The sequence below is a fragment of the Erinaceus europaeus genome, chromosome X (genome assembly GCF_950295315.1).
Source record: "Erinaceus europaeus chromosome X, mEriEur2.1, whole genome shotgun sequence".
Taxonomy (NCBI): Eukaryota; Metazoa; Chordata; class Mammalia; order Eulipotyphla; family Erinaceidae; genus Erinaceus; species Erinaceus europaeus.
Genome location: NC_080185.1, coordinates 105,294,292 through 105,320,752, shown reverse-complemented (window position 1 = coordinate 105,320,752; position 26,461 = coordinate 105,294,292). Strand labels below are relative to the sequence as shown.

The following is a 26,461-nucleotide window of genomic DNA, read 5'->3' as shown; positions in this document are numbered from 1 at the left end:
GGGAGAATCCTCTTTAGGCACCTTTACCAATGACAGAAAGTGGTGCAGAATAGATACTCAATAAATATTGCTGGGCCACTAACAGAACACCCAGTTATAAGACCAGAGTGCACTTTAATGAAGCCAGGCTGATTTAGATGCAGAACATGCTTGAGGATGAATGCCTAGTCTCCTGAATTATTAGAAAAACAAGCAGTGTTATCAACTGAGAAAAATGGAGGGATTTCTTCTGGGACTACTCTTATGTTCTAGAATGTAAATCTGAGTGTAGCCTTGGAGTTACTGAGTAGATGTTCCTAAAGAAAGTGCCCTATTTTATTTGCCTCCTTAACCTAGTGATTTCTCCTTTACAGGAGATGTTCATATCCAAACATGCTCAAATCCTTGTTTTCAACTGCTAGTTGGGACTTTCCTTCTAGTTTTCCTCTCTAGTTAGTATGAGGGAGTGCAACACAGATCCTATAACTTAATGGGACCCAATAGTGCTATTTGTTCAACAAATGGTTCCAGAGTGGTCATAAGACAAGGGCATTAACATAGTCATATGCACAATTTGGCCAGTGTTTAATACTTTTCTCATTATACAGTGCCAAGTTTGTTTCCTTTCATTTTGACCTTGTCTGCATGCCTCCCACTATGTTTTTCCTCTGAATAACAAAACTTGGGCCATCACAATGACCATACAAATGCATTCAGTGAGCTACCACATTTGCTAAATCTCAAACATATCAGAAATACTTTACTACAGGCTCACTGAGGGGACAACCAATACCTGAAATCAAGATCATGGAAAAAGAGGGCCGAGAAACACGTGACTGCAGTGGTAGGAACTGTGTTTCTAGAGTGAAGATGCTCACAGAGTTCACTCATAAAACCCCTTTATATTCTTCCCATGTCTCTAAAAAATATACAACGATTGGCTAACAAAACAACAAAAAAAAGAATGTAAAAAACGTATAGATATTTGCAAAAGACAGAAATTTGAAGGATGTGGCAACAAAACAAGTACTATGAAATATATATATATCAGAGAGCTGGTGTTAGGGAATTTTTGAGAATGGGACATTTGGACTTTAAAGGTCATAATCATCCTTTTAAATAACACTGTGCTAAGAATGCTTCATATGAAACCTGGTATCTTAACAAGGTCCACAGCACAGTATTGTTAACTACGGGGACAGAGTCACTCAGCAGATTTCTGGAACTTGCTCCTCTTCATGAATGTTATACCTGTTAAGCTGCAACGCCCCATCCCCACTCTCCTCAGCCATAGGCAATCAGTCACCTTTGCACTCTCTGCTTCCAGAACTTTTACTATGTAATTGTCTTTAAGTAAGAGGAGACAAGGTCCGTCTTATCTTCACTTTACTTCTGAATAAAAGTTAAGATAATGGATTGCAATTTCCAATACATCATTCCAAAGAGTCAACAACCTGAGCAGCAACATTAGTTTCTAAATGAGATTCAGTCAATCTGAAGCAAAGTTGAAAAGCAAATCAATGTATTTCCTGCCTATAATTATTTTTTTATGTTTACATCAATCTAATTGCACTCAACAAGAAAACACTTTCGAGTGTTTAAGAGGAAAATATGCGCAATAAAGTCTTTTAGTATACTTCCCTTCAAATAAGTAAGATGCTCTTTCTTTGGGGGGGATGTCTATTAGACCAAAAGTTCTGTTTTTTTTGGGGGGGCATGGGCTAGAATAGAGTAGAGCCTGCTTGCAGCTCCTACATGGCATCTTGAACAGCTGTTTGACTCAATCCTAACTCTGGGTGGCTTCCAACAATCACTGCGGAAGGCAAACCCTAAATTTGAGGGATTTGGGGTACAGAAGGAGGGATTATCAGGAAACCCCATGACAAATGAATTTACATGCATTTTCAGGAGGCTCAGTCAAAATCTGACATTGTCAAGTGTCAGTGGTGAATAAATTCTGAATCATGCCATTTGTCTTTTGTCTATCAACATGATCCAAAATAGGAACTCTTGATTCACTCCATGCCCACGCCCTCATCCACGATCATTTTGAAGTCATTCTCATCTCCATAAATGGCATAAGCATTTCCCCATCTTTTCAAAATATGAACTTCAGTCTTTCTCAATTTGTTTTCTCTCACACTCCAAACCTCATTGATATTTAGTTCTAGCAGCTTTAACTTCAAAATATCTTCAGAATTAAATAATTTTCAGTATATTTATCATTTCCACTTTAGTCCAAGCCATCATGATCACCTTCATAAATGACTTCAACTCCCTTTAAGCTGTCTGCTTTTGGTTTTGTTCCTACCATTAAAAGTTCTCCACAGGGGTCAAGTAGTGGTTGAGAGCACATGTTACAACGAGCAAGGACCAGGGTTCGTGCCCCAGTCCCCACCTGCAGTGGGAAAATTTGGTGAGTGGTGAAGCAGTGTTGCAGGTGTCTCTCTGTCTTTCACCTTTTTTTTTTTTTTATTATCAACCCTTCCCTCTCAATTTCTGGTTGCCTCTATCCAATAAATAAAAATAATTTAAAAATTGTTTTTTAAAAAGTTCTCCACAAACTTGATCATGTCATCCGTGTTGATGGTTCTCCTCTAATGTCTCACAACCCACATGAGCAAATCTTCCTTCCATCTTTGGCAGACCAGATAATTCACTTTCTGACCTTTGATTCTCCCTGAAACCTGCCAGTAGCCTCTCGTTAGTCCTTAAACAGCTCAGGCATGTTCCTAAATCTGGGCTTTTGTATTTGCTCTTCCTTCAGCCAAGAATAAACGTCACTGATAGTCTTTGCTTGGCTCACTCGCTTACTCATTCATTCATTCATTCATTCATTCACTCACTCATTCACTTATGCCTTTGCTCAAACAGAACCTCCTCAAGTAGGCTGTTACCTCTCATCCTTTTCCTATCCCTGTTTTCTTTGATCATCATAGCACTGACTTGGCATAGTTGTATACATTAATTTATTTGGTTGTACCTTGTCATTACTTAAAAAATTCTAAAACTCATTTATATAGGCTCTAGGAACTCATGAGGAATATGCAGTCCTGTTGAAAGTTACCATAATGGGCCATCCAGAACTTTCTTTTTCTAACCAAAGCACTGCATAATTCTGGCTTATGGTGGTAGCAGGTATTGAACTGGAATCTCTGACTTTTGCGCAAGAAAACCACTGTCTCCTCATCCTTTCTTCATTAAAATCTTGACATCTAAAGATCTGTGGAAGCAGAGACTCATTTTGCTCACCACTGTATCTTCAGCTCCTGGTTTAGAGTAGGCACTCAATAAATAATTATGGAAATAATCAATTGGTGCCAAGACTCTGAGTTACACTACACTTTTTCCAGATTACTACTTTGGGGAATAGGAAGAATACAGAGCCCTGTGTTCATTTGTGATTAAATTAACAGTATTTGTAAAAGTGCTTTGTAAATGCAAAATAGACATTACTTTAAAGAATATGGGCCGGTCGGTGCACCTAAATAGTCTGACACAAAAATGGAAAGCAACATATGAATCATTCATACTTTCTGTCATTGTAATCATTAAAGAAAAGTAGCAAATCCTAGATGGCTCTGTTCTCAAGTTGTGATGATATAGCTAGTTTTCAGAAAACTTCCTCAAATGCCTAGAAATGCTGTGCTAAAAATAATCCTAAATCCTTTCCATTCAGCAGTCCTAAATATGACTGCAGACACCAGCAAACCTACACAGAAAGTAGCTTACGCCATTAGTAGTGGAGAACAGACCACAAAGATGTCTGTTTCTTCCAACTTAGCCAAGTAGACATCTTAGAGCAGACATACATAACAATGAGCTCTCTAGGGGCCCCCAAGTTGTTGAGAAACTAAGAGGTCAGATTATCCATTATTGGAGTGAAACACTGTATCACAATTTGTTTATTTCAAAGGTGACTGGGAACAAGTCTGTTCTTTTCAAACTCAGATCTGACTTGAATGCTAGTATTCACAAAAAGCACCCAAAGAGATTTTATGTTTCTGTGGAAAGAAAACACAGGGAACTCATTGTGCTAACTCTCACTCTAAAATGTACCCAAAGTAGGCAGCCAGAATTGATAACAGAATTAGCTTAAATAAATGTATAATCTACAACATGCATTCAGGATAATTTTATTGACTTTTTGAACCTCTTTCCTCACTTTGTGGTGACTTCTCAGGAAATCGAACATGCATAATATATGACCTGACAAATGAACACGCAAACTACTTTATTCAAGCCTTTTCATTTGTCAACAACATCCAGGCAATAATGGTTTTCTGTCCACTCTTTTAATAATGTATGTATTGATTACTTCCATTTAAATCTGAACAAGAACATCTCAGGAAGCTTTGAAGGTGTCCTTAATGGTCTTAGGGGAGGGAGTTAAAGAGATTTTTAAATTGAAAGATGAAAACCTAATGACAAATAATTTCATTAGTAAAAATTCAAACATAAAGTCACTACCTACAGTGTTCTTATAATCAAGACCTCATCTCCATTTGGACTTTGGGTGGGATGAAAGGAATTAAATAAACTCATGCTCTATTGCCCTCCTCTACTGAAATTCCTCACTATGATCTGCATCTTTAAAAACTCTCTGTAGGTTAATCACAGAAGTAGACAAGTAATAAATATCACTTTAGTGACTGCTCAAGAAAAACAAAGGGAGTCAGTTTAAAAAATATATCTGGACCAGAATAATGCACTCTAATTGAAAACGAGTCAGTCTAGTGAGGCAAATAATGAGGAACTGTAAAAGCTGGGATAATGTATTCAAAAGATATAAAAATTGGCCAGTTTATATTTGCTAAGGCACATTTGAGCTTTAATTATTTATAACACTTCACCACATATGGAACATTATTTTATTAATTAGTCCTGAGAGCCATTCCAGTCGCAGTTGTTATGCTGCCCAGCTGGCTTGGGAACAAAGATCCACTCCCAGGGGTGTGAAAATTGCTTTGGGAGGGTGAACTTGCACTCCCCAGGTACCTATGGGGGCTGTCCTGGCATTAGACCTGCAAGAAAAGCAAAGATACTTCCTTCACAACAACTAACACTGACTGTATAACTTCATTTTAAGAGTGTAAGAGGTGATATTTTGCAACAAAGATCATTGCAGTCGTATACAAAGCAAACAGGAATTATTTGTTTGCAGGCACCTTGCTTTATAGAAAAGTTAAAGAAAAACTTTTTTTTTTCAGTTTTAGGTTTCGATATCTTCATGAGATGCACATTTACATTAGAAGCAACAACCAAGGCCATTAATAATTTACAAGAGAGAATAAGCAGGTTATTATAAAAGGCAATAAATCAAATGCCCAGGGAATATGCTTATGGTAACAAGTGACCCAATTTGAAACCACATTCTTTTAAAGTATATATATATGTGTGTGTGTGTATATATATATATATATATATATATATATATATATATATATATGAAAAAGAGAGAGGAGATAGCACTTCTTAGCTCTGTCTTACGGTGGGACTCAACTCATAACCTCAGAAACTCAGGCATGAAAGTCTTATAATCATTATGTTATCTCCATTGGCCTTGACAGCACATTCTCTATAGACAGCATATGAGACAAGAAACACACAAAGAAAACAACATTTTATAATCCTGGAAACACAGTAAAATTACAGAAAAGTCTGGAAGCATACAATCTGCCAACATGAAGGTCTTGACATAGTTTTATACTGTGTGTGTGTGTGTGTGTGTGTGTGTGTGTGTGTGTGTGTGTGTGTTTTCCCTCTCTTCCTAAGTGGATTCAGAAGAGCCTATACAGAGACCCAATTTCAAGGGTTTCCCTTTGTTCTATTTGTCCACAGGAAACCAAATCTTTACTAGCTAGACAGCCTTTTCAGTGCAATTTTAAAAGGGCTATTGCATAAATGAGACAAACCTGAGTAAACAGGGTGCTAAACTCTTCTCTCATCAACACTTAGGAGTGATGATCATCTGTGAGAAAGGAGAGTGCTTTGTGACAAAGTGTTTTCTTAGGGATACAAAGAGCTTGTGAAAACACTGGGCCTAACCACAAGTGAAAACAGTGGTTATGAGAGCATGCTACACACTACAAAATGATGCTTAGTAGGAAATAAACAGAAACCTCCTACAAGCAAGGAAGGGATGTTACTATTCTTTCTTTCCCAGCCCTTGCTTGCTTTTATTTTTTTTCTCTTCCTACTTTCTTCTTCCTCTCCTTCCTTAATCCATTTTTGCTTCTTTATCTATTCAACATTACCATATGCTAGTAATATTATAAGGCAGTAGGTACAAAAATGACAACCCTCTCCCCCAGAGGAAGCTTCTTAGAACACATGGTTTAGCGAAGGGGACTGACATTAATTAAATAGTCACACACACACACACACACACATATATATATGATGACAAAAGATGCTAAATATAGAAGGAAATCCAGTCTGTGCTGTAAGTGCAGGAGGGAAATCTGGTCAACATGAGGATGAGGAAGAAGTTGGCTTGATGTCTGAGTCAAGAGGTAAGATTATTAGATGTTAATTGGGATGTAATGAAGGGGGATTTCTTTCAGAGAAGAGGATCGGAGTATCAGCAGGTTCACAGCCCTGCCTAAAAGGAACATGAAGTATGTGTGTGTGGGGGTGGATATGAAGGTCATATGACTATCGTCCAAGAGGAAGAGCAGTGACAAAAGAGATAACTGGGGTGTGGGGAGATATATTAGAGCATAGGAAGGACTTGCATGCCTAAGGCCCCAGGTTCAATCCTAGGCACTGCTATTTGCCACAGCTTAGGTCTTTTCTCTTTATGTTTTTCTCTCTCATAAAAGTAAACTTTTTAAAAATAAATTTATTTATGTTGGATAAAGACAGAAAAATGGAGAGGGAAGGGGGAGCTAGAGAAGGACAAAGAGACACCTAGATCTCTGCTTCATTGCCCATGAAGCTTCTCCCCCATCCCCCATAGGTGGAGAGTGGAGACTTGAACCTGGGTACTTGTACACTGTAACATGGGTGATCAACTGGGTGTGCCACCACCTGGCTCCATAATTTTTATTTTGCCTCCAGGGTTATTGCTGGGGCTCTGTGCCTGCACCACGAATCCACTGCTCCATGAAGCCATTTTTTCCCTTTTGTTACCCTGGTTATTATTATTGTTTTATCGCTGTGGCTATCATTATCATTGATGTTTTTGTTTTTGTACATGGCAGAGAGAAATGGAGAGAGGAGGGGAAGACAGAGAGGGGTAGAGAAAGACAGACACCTGCAGACCTGCTTCACCACTTGTGAAGCGACTCCCCTGCAGGTGGGGAGCCGGGGGGCTCGAATCCGGATTCTTACGCCGGTCCCTGCACTTTGTGCCACGTGTGCTTAACCCGCTGTGCTACCGCCCGACACCCCATAATTTTTTTTAAAGACAGGGCTGGGGTTAGATCGGCTCAGGGGGAACTAGTGCCATTGCCCTTGCTGAAGATTTTGGTCTATTTTTTTCATGGCCACTGAAATGCCATTAAAGAGCATTAAGGTGAGGGCTAGCTTAATTTAGTGTGTGCTTTCTCATAGATTACACTGACTCAAGTGTGAAGATTGCAGTGTGAAGGAGCAAGAATATATGGAGAAAGTGGGACACTTACCCTGTTATACTGCCTCTGTTGACCTCAACTAAATCACCACCACCAGAGTTACCATGCTACATTATGCTGCTACTGGCTTCTTACTGTGGATTGTCTCCAGAGACGCCAAGCCTCAGATGCCCAACTTCCAACTCCTTTAATCTGGTGAGATCTTTCCTAACACTGCTTCCATTTCAGATTGCATGTTTTCTAACAGTTACATATACTAGCTACAGGCTAAGCCCTAGGGTATTGGGTACATGTGTATTTGTATCTAAAGTAAGGGACAATCATATACCTCCAAGTAAAAGTGTTTAGGAGCCCTCCATGTTTAGACACAGGGCTAATAGGCCTGGCATGGTAGTAGAATGGCCTAAAGAAGGCATCAAAAATTCTCTAACCATATATTTATTATTTATTACTGAGGCCTAGACTCCCTCTTCTCCTACTTCACTTCCCTCAATCACTCCATCTATTTAATTAACTGTACAAAAGGAAGGAAGTAAGGAAGGAATATTCCTTCATCTTTTAACCTCTTTTGAGATTAAAAGCACTAACTATTTTTACCCCGTGATATGCTTTAGAAGAAACACTACCTTTAGGCTCATGATTTGGCTTTATATGTTAACTCTCTTTTCAGCCAGCAGGTTCCAGATGTTAGCATGATGCCAAACAGACTTCCCTGGACAGACAACCCCACCAATACGTCCTGGAGCTCTGATTCCGATCCCCCAGAACCCTGCCCCACTAGGGAAAAAGAGAGAGACAGTCCACACCCATGTTCAGCGGGGAAGCAATTAGAGAGGCCAGACCTTCCACCTTCTGCATCCCACAATGACCTCGTGTCCATACTCCCAGAGGGATAAAGAATAGGAAAGCTATCAAGGGAGGGGATGGGATACAGAGTTCTGGTGGCAGGAATTGTGTGGAGTTGTACCCCTCTTTTCCTATGGTTTTGTCAGTGTTTCCTTTTTATAAATAAAAAATAAATAAAATATATATAAAAAGAAGAAACACTACGCAACTGGTTAAGAGATATGCTGGCAAAAACTATATATCAAGTGGAGGACAACTGGTGTCCCTATGGCAACCTTTTTATTAGAATCATTAAATGAGTAAATGCAGAAAAACTGGAGGCTAACTAAGACCACACTTAAATTCTAGGTCTATTTTCTCCCTAACTTAACTCCAGATCCCATATCCCCAATACTGGTTTGAATACAACAAATAACACTCAATGATTTAATAACTGGGAGAAAGTCTAAGATTATCAGGTAAAGAAGGGACTATAAAAGCTGAATGAGAGCAAATGAATGGCTCACTCAGCAGTGGCCTTTTTAGCCACTATCAGACCATCCCATCACCCAGGGTCCTAGACAGGGAATACCTGGATTCCCCCATATATAATATGGACCTAGACTTCTGATAGAGCCCTTTCTCTGCCATCACTCATCATGTCCAATGGGAATGTCATCATAAGCCCCTTTGTGGGTTTCTTCAGAACAATACCCTCACTATGAACTAGCAATGGTAGGGACTGCCCCACTCGCCCATAGGAGGCTGGGCTATTCTACTCTGCCACTCGAGGAAGTCTGGTCCTGAAATGAGTGCAGCCTAGAATGTTCCCAGCTGTGACCATGGAATGTGAGCTCAGTCTGACAAGGACTCAGAGGCTCCTGTGATAAATATGAATATATATATATAGGCCCTGAGTTAATTGTATTTAGATATTTTCTTTAAATTTGGGAGCTACTCTCTGTCCTAATCCCGCTTCCTAGTTCTACTCTCCACTCTGACACCATCTTCCCAGACAATATTTCTAGTCCACTCCCATGTTAGTTATCAAACTCAAGCAAAGATTACTAAGACATAGGCTCCTAGGAACATCCCTAAATTAGATGCCTTAGCCTCCTTGCACCCTAAGGGCCCTACTTTCATCTATCTGCTCTATTCCTACTTTTTGGTTCCTGTTTATGAAACATTTTGCCCTGATTTCCATCTTACTGCCTTTCAGCCACCAAGTCATAAATGCTGCTATGATTCCATCCTGACTTCCCTAGGCAGATGACCTCACCAATGCTTCCTGGAACCTCACCTCTCCAGAGCCCTATCCCATTAGGGAAACATAGAAACATGCTGGGGGTATGGATTAACCAGCCAACACCATGTCCAGTAGAGAAGCATTTACAGAAGCCAGAACTTCCACCTTCTGCACCCCAGAGAGAATTTTGGTCCATACTCCCAGAGCAGTAAATGATAGTGGAAGTAAACCAAAGAGCTCTGTACCCCCCTTTCATCAGGACCCAAAGCAACTGTCACCAGGAATCTTGTTTTTATATCAGCAATGAAGGGAAGCAAAGCTGGAAAACACCAGAGGAAGCCAAGCACTGTTTCTATTATCTGAGAGAAGAATAAAAAAGGAAAGACACTGGGAGATAATAATAGGTGTAGGGGTGACTTAGAAATAAAGTGAAGGCAGGTCTATTAAAAAGAGGGGGAAAGAATATATACTTATAAAATCAGCCTGCACCTGTGACCTTGGGAGAATTACTGCAGTTTTCAATAGGGGCACAGAACTCTGGCGGTGGAAACCATATGGGATTCTTCCTGTTATCTTACAATTTTATAAATCCTGGTGGCTGAGTGTTGGTGCACCCAGTTGAGCACACACATTATAGTGCACAAGGACCTGAGTTCAAGCTCCCCCCATCCCTACCTGTTGGGGGTGAGGGAGGCTTCACAAATAGTGAAACAATGCTGCAGGTGTCTCTCTGTTTCTCTTCCTCTTAATCTCCTCTCCCTTCTCAATTTCTCTGTCTCTATCCAAAGTAAATAAATAAAGATAAAAGGACATTTAAAAACATATTACACCACTAACAAAATACATTAAAAAAGAGAAAGTGGAACATACACTTGCTCTTTCTCTGTGTCTCATAAAAATAAATCATTTGAAAAAGAAAAGATGCAGAAAGGCTGGGACAAAACACCTATTATAACTCAATGATGACTTCAGTAGAAACAATAACATGGTAGTTGGGAGGTAACGTGACCCCATGATGTGGTGGGAATGGTGGGAATGGTAACGGAAGGTAACGGGTTGCTTATCCTGAAAGATGCTATGTCAGTGGGCTCTGCTGTCTGGATAGGAGCAAAGTATATGGTTGGAGAATTTTTTAAAAGATTTATTTATTTATTTATTTATTTATTTATTTATTGTTGGATAGAGACAGAGAGAAACTGAGAGGGGATGGGGTAGTTGGAGAGGGAAAGAGACAGAGAGAGACACCGGCAGTCCTGTAGTCCTGCTTCTCCATTCATGAAGCTTCCCCCCCACCCCCCGCAGGTGGGGACCAGGAGTTTGAACCTGGGTCCTTGCACACTATAATGTTAGCACTTAGCCAGGTGCGCCACCACCTGGCCCCATGGTTGGAGTTTTTAAGGTTAGGGTTTTATAGGTTGTAGCAGCAAAGAAACAGGGAAGGTAGGGATTGGCAGGGGAGTTCTCAGAAATGAATTATTAAAATATTTGATGATGGAGTTTAAGCTGGATTTGCACATAGGTCAAGATGACACAACAGTGAAACTATCATATAGACTTATCAACAGTAGGAAGTATTGCTAAGTTAAAAAAAGAAGGTAATAGGTGAATATCTGAAAAAGCATGGCAGTCAAATGCAGATTAATTAATTAACCTGTTGTATGCCACCCCCACAAATCTTCTAGCATCATCTCCAGCAAGGATGTTACTGGTGATAAGATTTCTGAGCAAGAGGACTAAGAATAAGTACTAACATGCCAGCATGATGCCGACCAGACTTTCTTGGACAGATGACCCCACCAATGTGTCCTGGAGCTCCGCTTCCCCAGAGCCCCACCCTACTAGGGAAAGAGAGAGGCAGGATGGGCGTAGGGATTGACCTGTCAACACCCATGTTCAGTGGGGAAGCAATTACAGAAGCCAGACCTTCCACCTTCTGTAACCCACAATGAGCTTGGGTCCATACTCCCAGAGGGATAAAGAATGGGAAAGCTATCAGGGGAGGGGATGGGATATAGAGATCTGGTGGTGGGAATTGTGTGGAGTTGTACCCCTCCTATCCTACGGTTTTGCTAATGTCTCCTTTTTTTAATAAATAAATGAATAAATAAATAAACAAATAAAAGAATAAGTACTAACAATTTTCCACTGCTAACAGGTCACCAAAGCCAATCATCAAGGACAGAGAGGTCACATTTACAACAGAAGTCAATAAATGACTATATCTGCATCAGAGTTTATTGACTGTGTATTCCAAGTTAGAACATTTAAAAAGTATCACTGTTATACCCCACCCTACAAAAAGAAGGGGGACATTCAATATTCTGAATAATAGAAAGCTGGGGAGGTTAACAGAGATCTGGTAGTTTCCTTGGCAATTTTTGCAGACCCCTGGGTCTTTCCTCATAGTCTCTTCCCTCTTCATACTCTTTAATATCCTTTTCTGTGGGATAATATAAACCCTTGACCTTTCTTTGAGATGCCATCTTTGGCTGTTTCTCCATAGAACTCCTTTCAAGTACCGTCCAGATGGAATCAATAGCATTTTATCAACTTTTTGTTGTCTGGTAGGCATTTACTTGGTTTCTACTGTTCATTTCTGCTCGTGTGTCCTTTACTCTCTTATCAAAAGCACTTATCAGTGTCCAGTGTATGTCTCTTTGCTAAGTTCTAGGGTGTCAGAGGTGAGAAAAACTAAACCTATGCCTTCCCAACTCAAAATCTACTAAAGGAGACAAAGATATAATGGGAAAAAATAAATTTGACGACTGTTTAGTGATACTAATGAACAAGTAGGTATTGAGAAGACAGGTAGGTATAGCAGAAATACTCATCCTGCCCATCCTGTATGAACGGTAAGCTGGGTGGGTACCCAGATAACACATGAAGGAGTTCTTTCATTTATAGAAGCACTACAACTAATAAATTAAGAAGTTACAGAAATCACAAATAGGCAGCTAACCCATTGCAGCCCCTGGCTATTGATTAGTAACAGCTGCGGAAATTACACACAAGAAGAAAAGATGACAAATGAACCACCTCAGAATGGAAGCAAACATGGCCACCTGCCAACCCGGTCAAACCTGAATATGATCAGAGCTGCAGAATAGCACTTTTTAATGAATGTGCTAGTCACTATTAGCCATGCCTGGCTACTGAGTGCTGGACAGTGACTAATCTGAATTGAATTATGCTGGAACTGTAAAGTTGTGTGCAGATTACATGGTGAAATGGCAATTAGAGACAACTCACTGGCACAGAGAGGGGAGACTCTCCGTACTAGTTTTGTTTTGTTCTTTGTACTTGCTATGGACCTATAATTATTTCAAAATTAAAAAGCATTTAAGAAACAAAGTAGTCGGGGTCAGGCAGTAGTGCAGTAGGTTAAGCGCACGTGGCACAAAGTGCAAGGATCGGTGTAAGGATCCCAGTTCGAGCCCTGGCTCCCCACCTGCAGGGGAGTTGCTTCACAGGTGGTGAATCAGGCCTACAGGTGTCTGTCTTTCTCTCCCCTTCTCTTCTGTCTTCCCCTCCTCTCTCCACTTCTCTCTGTCCTATCCAACAACGATGACAACAATTATAAAACAAGGGCAACAAAAGGGGAAATAAATAATTTAAAAAATTTAAAAAGAAACAAAGTAGTCAAGTGCAATGTATGCATCTTATTTGTTACTAAAATTATGAATAAGGGGCAAGTGGTGGTGTACATGGTTTGTGCACATGTTACAATGTGCAAGGGTCTGGGTTCAAGCCCCCTGTCCCCCTAACAAGAGAAACAGGCTCAATTTTTTTGAAGAATATTACTAAATTCAGGCACTTTTGACATTTAAATACAGTGCTTTGCTTAACTTATAGGTGATACATGAACTAGAGGAGTAAAACAGAGTTTTTCTTCAACTTAATCTCTTTTTTTACGTTTATAAGATAGAGGCAGAGAGAAATTAAGAGGACAAGGATGGGGGTAGGAAGAGAGACAGAGGGAGACACCTGTAGCCCTGCTTCACTGCTCATGAAGCTTCCACCTGCAGGTGGGGACCAACTGGGAACTTGAATGCAGGTCCTTGGTCATGGTAATGTGTGCACTCAACCGTCAACTTAGTTTCAATCAAAAGTAATTTAAGACTAGTCAGTGGATGCCTAATATGTACAAAGCACCAGGTTTAAGGCTTAAAAAAATGTCCTACCCTGTGTACATCATTCTGCTTCTGAACTGCTGGAAAGTCGCCTCCAATGGGTGCCTGGCGGCTTAACTCGTCATCTTTCAGCTGTAGCCACACCAGAAGTTCCTGGAGAGAAAGGTGTAGACGCTTCCACTGGTCAGAACTAGCTTCCAAGTGAGACCTGAAAAATACCAGAAGCCAACCATGTCAGAATACTTACACGGATAATCGATGTTTTTTTAAAATTATGTATTTATTTAATGAGAGACAGAGAGAGACAGAGACAGAGAAAGAGAGAGACTCCGACTAAACCAGAGCCCTGCAGAACTATTATGCTGTCTTCTTAGTCTGACAATTGATGACTTTTAGGATACTGTTAAAGGCACACTGGTTTCTGAGTTTCTTATAGACTAAACCTACCACAAGTTACTTTTCAGTCCTCACTAAGAAACCTAGTTACCTGCTTTTTGAGAGTCATAAAGTGAGGGCATTTCTGATGTCAATTTTTGAAGGAAAAGCAGACATTTGGCCATATGCTTATTTCCACATGCAGAAGTCTAAGACTTTTTGGCATGAAATATACACCGGAATGGAATGCATTTCCATAGGCTGGCAATAAGTGGCTCTTAATGTTCCTGGTGGGAAAAAAAATGAACCCAGTGACTAATCTAAGCCACTTGGCTTTCATGTGACTCATGCCACTACTACAATTCTTCCTGCTTTGGGAAACAGAAAGGTCTTTTCCCCCATTTGGACTTTCCCGCCACTGAACCCTAGGCAGCCTCTTCCATTGTATCCTTCCATCTGGCATCTGTTCCTTTGGCTCCTCTTCCCATATGCTTCTCCTCTCTCCTCTACCCTTCTTTATGTGTGTGCACCTGGGATTTGTTTGCACCAAGTTCCAACATTTTCCGCTTTATTGCCTTTGTGAAAATTATACCGAGACAACAACTCACGTGGAAAAAGTAAAATCATACATTTGCCTGAAAGTCAGCCCCCAAAATGAATAATTTAGGCAAGAGACTGAGTGCTCTACCATCAACTGTATTTAGTAAATGTTAATCCGGAGAAGCCATTTAAGAATACGTAGATCTGTGCTAGAAAACCCACATTTCACTTGAGGATGGGAAGCTAAGTGAACAAAATAAATCATCATCCCAAAAACAAAGAAGCACGATGTCAGCAAAGCTTTCGCCTCAGGTAAATCAAAAATTATGCTGCCAACTACTCACATGTTATCAGCACTTGCTAATTAATTCATAAAAATTAATGCTGTCTAGGACATAAATATAATATAACCTCTAGCGCAGCAAGGATTGAAATCTAGAGTAACAGTGCAGATCGACATTCCCTGGCCATTTGGTCATTTCACCTGACATTTCAAATGAAAATCTACTGTCCTTCTTTAAACAGAATCACCAAATACATTTTGATATTAAATTGTCGCCAACTTTCTGAAAGAAAATTTGAATGACACATAAAAATCATTAAAGTACACAAAGACAATAATCAACAGTGGGATTTCTGGGAGGCGTGGCCATGGAGTAACAAAGATCAGATCTGCTCTCCCCCCCAAACAACAAATAAATACAAGAGACCCAAGTAGATTTCATAATCTTCAGCTGAAAGACCTGCAGCCTCAGACACCAAGTTGCAAATGCCACCATGATTCCATCCTGACTTCTCTGGGCAACTTCACCAATGTGTCCTGGGTCCTCACACCTCCAGAACTCTACCCCACTAGGGAGAGACAGAAACAGGCTGGGGTATAGACTGACCTGCCAACGCCCAAATCCAGTGGGGAAGCAATTACAGAAGCCAGAAATCTTTCCTTCTGCAGCTCAAAAACAATTTTGACCCATACTCCCAGGGAGGAGAAGTGATAGGAGGAAGAAGGTAAGAGGGCTCTGAACTCCAGCTCTATCAGGACCCACAGAGAGAGGAGGAAAAAGGGAGGCACATTGGACCCAGAGGGATAAAGAACAGGAAAGATTCCATTGGAGGGGATGGGATACGGAGTGCTAGTGGTAGGAATTGTAACCCTCTTATCCTGTGATTTTGTCGATCATATTAAATAAATAAAAAAGAGGGGGGAGGAACATTTGGATATAGTAATAGGATCATGAGTGGCTTAGAGAGGAAGGGAGGACTGGACCTGGAAGTAAAAGGGGGAAATTATTTATAAATCTAGACAGACAGTTGTAGAGATGATAGCTAAACCATGTCTGCAACTTTGGGAAAACCAAGGCGCTTTGCAATGGAGGGATCAGGGATTCTGAACTCTGGTGGTGGGAATGGTGTAGAATTATACCCCTGTTGACATGTAATTGTGTACATCAATACTAAGTCACTAATAAAAAATAAATAAACATTAATCAGTACCTTAACAAGTAGTAAGAGCAAATGACATTTGAGATACATTAGAGAATTGCAGAGAAGTAGGGGTAGTTAGTTACTTCATTTAAAACTGACAAATGCATGAGCATATATATATATGTGTGTGTGTGTGTATATATATATATATATATATAACATTTTATATTTTATGTATATTTGGAGACATCGACATACACATATGTAAACATGTATTTTTCTAAATGAGTACAAATATTTATGTGCATATATACACATAGAGTAATACAAAATTTGCACATGTTTTATTTTGTACTTCCTTAGAAGTTATTTTATTACTATGAAATTTTGATTAAATATTAGTTTATTATCTATTAAAAAATAAACAACAGCTTAAATTCCAGGAATTCCACTAGGAATGTAACAAGAAAAGTATGCAGAAATATAGGTGGGGAATTATTATAGTATCACTTGTGATAGACACAAAGTACAAACAACCTAAATATACTGATATAGTCACTTCTAGAGCGCATGTGTGTGTGTGTGTGTGTGTGTGTGTGCGCGTGATTTTTATAAACTTTATAAATACAATGTTCAACTCCTATAGACTCTGGGCACATGCAATGTGATGATAACAGAAAATATTTATGGAGATTGCTGTTGGTTCTGAACAGAGAACGCAGGTTACACAAATGCGTATGATTGATATTTCTGTGTCTGTGTGCATGTGCTTGTGTACTTGACTGTGCATAGAAAAATCCAGCAACAACCACATCCACCCACACAAGGGAATTTACAGGTGATGCATTCATTCCTTCATTATCACATCTCTCCAAATTTCCAGAGCTTTCTTTCTATTGTGAGCATTCCCATAAGAGAAATTAAGTTGTTTGTGACTCTACAGGCATTATCATCCAGTGAAGAAAATATGAAAATCCCACAAGTGGAGTGGTGCAGACAGTGCAGCGTGAAGGTGCTGGCTCTGTCCTTGCGCTTTCAGCCAGCACTGCTCCAAGCTAAGCCCAGGGACGAATACCCGATGGGAGATCTTACCTGTTGCTTTGCTTTGTTTTGTTGTCACCGGGGCTTTACTATACTCCAGGTTGACATTTCTTTTCAGATAAACAGAAACAGAGACAGAGAGAAAGACTACATCACTGAAGCTTCCTTCAGAGCAGTGGTGGCTGGGCTCAAATCTGGGTTGTGCCCAAGACAGCGTACGTGCATTGTTCTAGCAAGCTCCCATGCCGGCCTGACCTTAACTGTTTAATAACATGTAATGATAGTGAGATGCAGGGCTGCTCTGGAGTGTCTGTGATTAACAGATCAGTCCCCTTGCGGCTGAAAGAGGTTGATGAGTTAGACATTTAGAAAGGTAGGTAGAGTGAGATCATCCAATATCTGTCCTTTTCTTTCCTGACTTATATCACACAACATGATACCTTTGAGGTCCATCCAAGAAATGCCAAAGGAGATACAATCATTATTTTTAACAGCTGCATAATCATATATATACATATATATATACATATATATACATACATACACACACACACACACACACACACACAACTGTCTTAGCCACTCAGCTGTCATTGGGCCTCTGGGTTGTTTCCAAGTTTGGACTATACCACATTGTGCTGCTTTAAACAGATATTCATAGGTGTCTTTGTTTTCTTTGGATACATCACCAAGGAGAGGAATTGCCATTATAGTAAGGGGAGATTAGAGGTGGCACCTCTGTGACCCCAATAACGTGTGTATGTGTGTGTAGGGGGGAGGGGCGAATAGGTAAGTAGGAAGAGGCAGCATTCAGACATGGAAACACAGCCAATAGGAGAAGAAATACTCTGTCATTATTTATCGAGTGCCTCAGTCCCGTGAAACATGAGGGAGGGGAAGCGGGAAGGTAAGGGAGAGGTCAGATGCCTGATGGATGGTACATGTCTGTTCTCTCTCTGGTAGAACTGGGCTGGATGTTGGGCTGGTGGAACCAAGGTAGGCAGCCTAGGGGTGATGCTATGCCATTCACAGGAGGTCTTGCTACAACTCTGCTCCAGCCTCAATAGTACTGACTAAATATGAGACGTTCCAGGAGACATCTCTGGTTTGCCAAGCCATGGGGAGGGTGGTTGTCAGCAGCCTGGGAGCCAGTGTGGGGAGCAGGCAGGACTGGTCTGTCTCCTGGGTGACGGGACCCTGTTAGGTGAAAGGATCTCAGATGGATCTGGACTGAGCTGGATGATGGCTGAATTGTCACTGCAACAACCGGACTGGCTGAGAGGTAGGGCAGGGGGAGACAGGGATTTAAGCTTGGTGACAAGAAAGACACTGCCAGGTGAACAAAAGGCAATAGCCTATGAATAAAAAGACCTGCTGTGCTGAGAAGTCCTGCAGGCACTAAAACTAACAGGTGGTCCTGATACTAAATCTGAGAGATGAGTCCACGTTTAGGTGCCCGATTCTGGAGATTTATCTGCCTTCTGGTTCCATGCCTGAGATCTTGAAACCTACAACTTTTGTTTTGCTATGTCTTTGAGTATAATATTTTATTTTGTTATTTTGAGACAGACAGACAGACAGACAGACAGACACACACACACACACACACACACACACACATACTGAGACTACACACAGCCAAAGCTTTCTTCAGTGTAGTGGAGACCAGGTCACACATGAACCTGGGTCACACACGGCGAAGCGACGCACTATCCAAGCGAGCTATTTCACCAGCTTGTATGTAGCTTTTGATGAAGGTCAAGGGTAGTCTTGCTCTAAGAAGTAGTCTTTCCCTCTACCTCCCCTCCCCACTGCCCTGGTAAGAGCACCACACCTCCGGGAACATTCTAGCAAGCCCGTCTAGTCTCCTTGGAAGTTCGGCCTCCATCCTCTCTTACTGCCAGTCAAGTGGCCTACTTATGCTGTTGTTATGTGGACACTCTCCATTCAATGACACTGCAATGACACAAGATTGGCTTGCTTTGGAAGTGACATCTCTTGGCTCAAGTGTGTGACAGGAGTGTTGAGTACTACTTATCTCTGAACCCTCTATTATAGACTTTGTCTTCATCCTGGAGTTGAGTACTAGTCTAGAATGTTTGATCACCTTACTAATATCCAAGGCTGTCTCTTTCTGTCCCTTGGTCGAGCACGAGAGAAAAAGACAAGGAGGGACTGTGAGGACAAACCCTTCCATAAATAGCTTATGAAGGAGGTCACTGGGGAAGAGGAAGTTAGTCTGCAGCTCCAGTCTTAAAACAGTACTTAAGGCAGATATCCAAGGGCTGGAGAAATAGCTCACCTGGAAATAGCTCATCACTTTGCCATGTCTACAGTCCAGGTTCAAGCCTGGCCCCTATGGTATTTATGAAAACTTTGGTGTTGTGGTCTTGGTATCTATCTATCTATCTGGAAGGAAAGAAGGAAGGAAGGAAGGAAGGAAGGAAGGAAGGAAGGAAGGAAGGAAGGAAGGAAGGAAGGAAGGAGTCCAGTTTAAAGTCATGGCTCTCAAACTCTTTAAGCCTAAGAACAATTTCAGTAACTTGTTTGAAGTATAGATTCCTTTGTTCTCTGCCTCCAGAACTTCAGTCTTTTTTGACAAGAATCTGAACTCTTAATACAAATCTTCACAACCCAGTGTCCATGACCACTCTAAAGGTTTCTTGAATATTTCCCGTGGGTCCTACGCATTTTTTATTGGTATCCACAGGGCAAAGGTGTTATTTTTCAGTGACATGGTTTGGAAGGCAATCTGAACGCACTGACACACTGTGCACTCTGAAAACACTTTCCTTTGACCACACAAAGCTTTTAAAGGGGGTTAAGTCATGTTTTTAATGCATTTGTTGGAAGCAGTGGCCTATTTTTATTTTCAACAGTACACAGCAAATATCTTCAAGTGGTGCACATATACATGCCTCATATACATACATAGAATGCCTCTTTCAGAAAATGCTCCTCTGTATTTGTAATGCATTCTTTTCCTTAGTTTTATCATAGGCTATAAGGACTGGAAGGAACTGTAGGTATCGCTATTCCACCCTCCTATTTTGTAGATGTGGAGACTGAGAAGCAAAGGTATAAAGACAACTGCAGAAGGACACAATGTGACCTTTAGACATTGGGAAGGAAAATTACAAGCCATTATCATATGAGGGAATTCTTGGGACAGGCAGTGGCACACCTGGTTAAATGCATGCAAGAGTATGGGTTCACACCCCTAGTTTCCCCACCTGCAAGGGGAAAACTTCACGAGTGGCAAAGCAGTGCTTTAGGTCTCTCTCTCTCTCTCTCTCTCTCTCTCTCTCTCTCTCTCCCCCCTCCCTCACTCCCTTCCTCTTCTATGGCCCTTTGATTTAATTTCTCTCTGTGCTAGCAAATAAAAGAATTTTATAAAGAAAGGAATTCTTAACATTAGCCCTTTTGATAAAATATTTTGGACCTTTGAGCAAAAAAGTGTCTGCTAATTGGCAAATACAGTCTATTTTCTCATATCTACAGAAGATAAAAGAGATTTGAGGAAGCCCAGTTAACTTCTATCCATTTCCCATTAATCTTTATTAGTGAAGACAAGAGCTTAGGAGTTACTAGCATCTAACAAGGCAAGTGCTTATCTTTAATAAACAGATAATTTCTACAATTTGAAAGATTTGAGTAAAATGCAGAATGTTTAGGTGTGTTGGGATATATTGCTTGGCCTTAAGGATCTAAAAATTATAGGGATTGCTAAAGAGACTATTATTTCTCTAGGCACTGATATTTCAAGTCTGATTTGGTTGATGCCTACTTTGAATGCCTTAATAAAACTTTACTCTGAAAGGCAAGGATCCTTAAAACAAAAGTTACACAGGCTCCTGTGATAAATATGAATATATATGAGCACCAGCTCAAATCTATGGGGTAGACAGTTAATTGTATTTATATGCTTTTTTCAACCTTGGGAGCTATTCTCTGCCCTAAATCAGCTTTCTATCCCTATTCTAAACTCTGACACCAACTCCACAGACAGTATTTTTAGTTGACCTACATGTTAGCTATAAAGTTCAGGCAAAAATTACTAAAGTCTTTGGCCCTACATTTTGGTTTTTGCTCACTAAACAATTTGACCTGCTTTATTTCTTACCACCTTTCAGCCACCAACATGCAAATGCTACTATGATTCCAACCTGACTTCCCTGGGCACACAACCTCAGCAATGTGTCCTAATGTCTCACCTCTCCAGAGCCCTTCCACAATAGGGAAAGACAGAAATAGGCTGGGGGTATGGATTGACCTGCCAGCACCCATGTCCAGCGGAGAAGCAATTACAGAAGCCAGATCTCCCATCTTCTGCACCCCAAAAAGAATTTTAGTCCATACTCACAAAGGGATAAAGAATAGGGAAGTCTCCAGTGGAGGGGATAGGACACAGAATTCTGGTGGTGGGAACTGTATGGAAGTATACACCTATTATCTTATTAAAAAAAAAACAATGTCTTACAATGAATTTGTTTTCACATTGACTTTTTTTTTATGAAGTAATGACACCTCCCTGTATATCTTTGATACTCTCATTTAATGAGATAGCTCTTAAGCATAGAGAAATAAAAGGAAAAGATACAGAAATAATAAAGAGCACAATTAAAATGAGAGCTGTGGGACTCTGAATAAAGAGAGATAATGAAGCTTAAAAAGAAGTAAACATCTTTTTTTTAACATGGTCATGAACTTCAACTTTCCAACTTTCAAACATAATTAACATTCCAAAAGGCAGAGAAAAAAAGGTCAAAGGTACCCAATGTCCAAATGGCATTTTTTTCAACCTCTATTTGAACTTCTAAAACAGAGCAATTTCTAAGAGAGTTCTTGCTGCTGTGGATTACACAATGTTGGCATTATCTTATCTCAAATTAACACTCAAATTTCATAAAAATTAATACTTCAAATTTCTCCCCAAATAAAAGACTCAGAACATAAACTCTGTTGAAATTATTCTGACAATATATATGACTCTCATAGCTAATAATGTTCACAGTAATTTGGAAAATACAACCTGATGGTAGATTAAGTCAAAATCTTCATATACCTTTTGATATATATAAGATCACATCTCAAATTATTGATTTTTTATAAAAATTAAAATTCAAGGCTTGAGCTGTGCAATGTTCTAGAATGAAAAACACTGACCAATCACCATCAATAGTGTCGTGTGTGTGTGTGTGTGTGTGTGTGTGTGTGTAAATACTTATATATTTTTCATTTTGCTTTTCCTCCTACGTAAAGCAGTTATTTTGGTTTCATTCTTTGAGGTACTCAATTATCACTGAGTACTTACTCCTCCTTAGCCTCTTGGACAAAAATATAGTCCAATAATATATGCAGAATAGGTGTCACATACTTTCTCTGAACCAAAGTATGGAATCATGTGATACAAGTTCAATTCTAGTGTTCTTTTATCTCAGAGAGACATCTTATTTACTTGTCCTTACACTGAATTCTTGAGCTTAACAAGTTCCATCTGGATATATGAAAAGCAAGGGAGAAAAGTTCAATACTTTGCCTAGGCTAATAAAGTGTGATAGTAGAGTCAAAAATGGAAAGATAGCACAGCAAAAAATGGCAAGATCCTCCACATTTTTAGTCAGACTTCCTCATTTTGGCAAGAGAGAAAAACTGAAGTTTGAAGCATTAAGTGGCTTGGTCAAGACATTATGGTAGGTGGTGAGTGACAGAACCAGAAGAGAAACAAGGCCACCCAACCGCTGGTCCAGGACTCTTCCCACTCAAGCTTGGAGTTTTTGCATTTATCTACTTTAGCCTGGAAGGCAGCAAGCACAGCCCTAGGAGACAACTCATGAATATTGAGAGGAACTCGCCATGAGTGACAATGAGAATACTACATGGAAGAGATGGGAAAGGAGTAGTCACAAACGGAACAGAGAAAGGTAAAAGGAAGTTAAATAGCAAAATGGAAAGATAGCAAAAGTCTGGGGATAAGAATCGATCTGCAAATTCACAAATCCAGCAGAGCAGTAATTACAGAAGACAGAACTCCTACCTTCTGCACCCCCAAAACAATTTTGACCCATACTCCAAGTGGGGGAGAAGTGATAGGAGGAAGAGGATAAGAGGGCTCTGAACTCCAACTCCATCAGGACCCACAGATAGAGGAGGAAAAAATGAAGGAATTTGGATGTAGTAATAGGATCCTGAGTGGCTTGGAGGGTAGGAAGAGAGGACTGGCCCTGGAAGAAAAAGGGGGCAATTATGTACAAATGCAGACAGATAATTGTAGAGATGATAGTTAACCTATATCTGAAACCTTGGGAGAACTGTGGTAGTTTGCAATGAAAACTTGGGATTCCGAACTCTGGTGGTGGAAGCAGTATGGAATTATACCCCTGTTGACATGTAATTTGGTAAATCAATATTGAATCGCTAATATTTTTAAAAATAAAATAGAAACAAATAAACAAACAACAACAGCAAAAAGAAAAATGGACGCCAGGAGTGGTGGATTTGTCATGTAGGCACTGAGCTCCAATGATAATAACCCTGGTGGAAAGAGAAAGAAAGGAAGAAAGGAAGGAAGGAAGGAAGGAAGGAAGGAAGGAAGGAAGGAAAGGAAGGAAGGAAGGAAGGAAGGAAGGAAGGAAGGAAGGAAGGAAGGAAGAAAGAAAGAAAGAAAGGAAAAGAAAAATCTAGAAAGCAGAAAGAGTACTTTATGGGGAGTAAACAGATTGCTGTTTGGTGAGGAGGCACTTGGGAGGCAGAGTTGAGAGCAGGGGTGAGGTGAGCAGGGCCTTATTGGGTATACAGTTGGTGGGGCACAGATGAGACACTTAGACACTAGTCACTAAATATAAGCTTCATGGGAGAAAGGATTTGCTTTTGAGACTGCTGAGTCTTAAGTGCCTATAAGAATAGTTAGTCCATAGTAAACACTGACCAAATATCTACCGAATAAATAAATAATTGTATGAACAAGAAAAAGATGGGCACCATCAAGATGAAATTCTTTTGTTTTTTAGATATGACAGAGAGAAATTGAGAGAGGAGAAGACAGAGAGGGAGAGATAAAGATAGACACCTGAAGACCTGCTTCATTGCTTGTGAAGCAACGACCCCCACCCCCCACAGGTGGGGATCCTTGCACAGGTCCTTGCATTTTGTACTATGTGCACTTAACCTTGTTTGATGAAATTCTTGAGCAAATATATAATGTAATAGAAACAGTGTCCACAAAAGACAACTAGTGTAAATGTGTAATGTACTGTCTGAATACATAAAGGGTCAAAGACACATACATCAATATGAAATCACATGCTGAAGACTGAGGATGGATTGCAATCACAGGAAGAGGAAAGACACAGGGCAGACTGCAAATAAGTGGAGCTAAAGGACATACAACAGACTGAGATCTGGAAGCTGAAGAAAAGCTTCTGTGAGTCAAAGGAATGTAAAGAGAAGCTTTCAAAATCACTTGAGTCCATATTATCCCTTCATTATAAATGGACACCTGTGAGATGAAGCCCTGATGACCTGGCAATTCCTCTTCTGGGGATATAGGCTAAGGAGATCAACACAGCCATTCAATGAGATGTATGTACATCTGTACCTATAGCAGCATGATTTGAAATAACCCAAATCTGGATGCAGCCTAGGAGTCCAATATCAGATGAGTGGCTAGAAAAGTTTTGGTATCTATATATACACTGGAATACTATTTACTACTAAGAATGATGAAGTCACCTTCTTTGTCCATCTTGGATGGATCTTAAAGGAATCGTATCAAGTGGAATCAACTAGAAAAAGAAGGATGAATATGGGAAAATCTCACCTGTGGGCAGAGCTTAAGGAACAAGAACAGAAAGGGGAAACATAAAGTGAAACTTGGACTGGTTTGGTGTACTGAACTAAAGCAAAGAACTCTGGGGAAGGACAGATAGAGCAGTTGGGGTGGGGGGCATCAGGTTCTGGCACACTATGACGGACCTAATTTGGTGGTGAGAGTACTTTGTAGATACCTATCTTGATGAGATGAGAAATTGCCCATATGCCAACACTGTACTGTAAACATTAAACTCCCAATAAAAAATAAAGAAAACAATCTCTGTGGAACATAAAAATGCCTTCCGAAGCCCTTGCAAAATAATGAAGTAATGTAATTTTCAAATACCATGGTGTCCTATAGCTTGGACAAACACGGGGCTGTTTTTCCAGGGTTCGCTGTGTGATTATATTTGAGTTGTGGTAACTTTTCACTATGAAATAACCCTGGTGGAGGACCTGACAAGAGGCAGAATGCAAACTTGGAAGTGTCATAGTGGCTCTTTCTCTCACTCTTGCTATGGCCATCCAGCCTGTTTCAGAATCACCCCACACCATGACCTCCGCTCTGCCTCTCTCCTCCATTCCCTGCTGGCAAGGATGGATTGACTGATGCCTGTGTTTCCACTGAGTATCAGGACATTAACTGAAATCCCTTTGATGTGAAGAATTACTTGTTTCCTTTTAAGCAATATTTATGACAATTCTATTATTAGAGAGATCTACTTAAAAGTCCAAGTCACTGAACTGAATATATATACATAAATTCTAGTCTTTGTAGCACTTTAAGATAAGCTAAGGTAACTGCTTTCTACTTGATTAATGATGGCAAGAATTAAACTGCAGTAGCTGGCACCTGGGAAATTGCTGAGAATGAAGAGCCTGTATTTTGGCTGACATGCCTTTTGCCACGTTCAATTCTCCTTCTATTTCATCAAGTTCACATGAAGGAGAGAGCACTGAGTGATATTCTGGACCATGATGGTGCCTGTCTGCTTTCCCCTTCCTTCCTTCCTTCCTTCCTTCCTTCCTTCCTTCCTTCCTTCCTTCCTTCCTTCCTTCCTTCCTTTTCTCTCCTACAAAAGGAATAACTTACCTTGTTTTAGTCTTCCCCATTCATTCCCATCTGGCATGTTTCATTCCTTGTGATTGACAGATGTCATAAAAGTGACTTTTAGATGAACCACCCAAGGGTCTAAGTTGTGGAAAGGGCAAGGGGTCTCTCTCCCTTTCAAACAGCCACTGTTCCCCACTCATATTGCCAACACAACCATGTAACCTTCACAGGGCAAAGAAAAGGGGATATATATGAAGTTGGGGTGCAAATGTGGGTGGTAAGGGCTTATGAATAAAAATAAATGTTGTTCCTTTGCTTCATCTTGGATGAAACTTGAAGGCTTATATGTTGAGTGAAACAGACCAAAAAGGACACATGTCAGATGATTTCATTCATAGGTGGAACTTAGGAAACAAAATCAGAAAAGGAAAACATTAAGTGAACCTTGGACTGGGTG

The 26,461-nt window shown here is 40.2% G+C and overlaps 1 protein-coding gene across 8 annotated transcripts in view; it reads right to left on the bottom strand.

Moving 5' to 3' along the window:
- Positions 1-26,461, bottom strand: part of DMD (dystrophin) — a 2,449,111-nt gene that overhangs the window by 400,733 nt on the left and 2,021,917 nt on the right. For all 8 annotated transcript variants that reach the window (XM_060182733.1, XM_060182732.1, XM_060182735.1 and 5 more), the window contains one exon: positions 13,809-13,965. In XM_060182733.1, the coding sequence (XP_060038716.1) occupies positions 13,809-13,965 (157 nt within the window). The remainder of the gene's footprint in view (positions 1-13,808; positions 13,966-26,461) is intronic.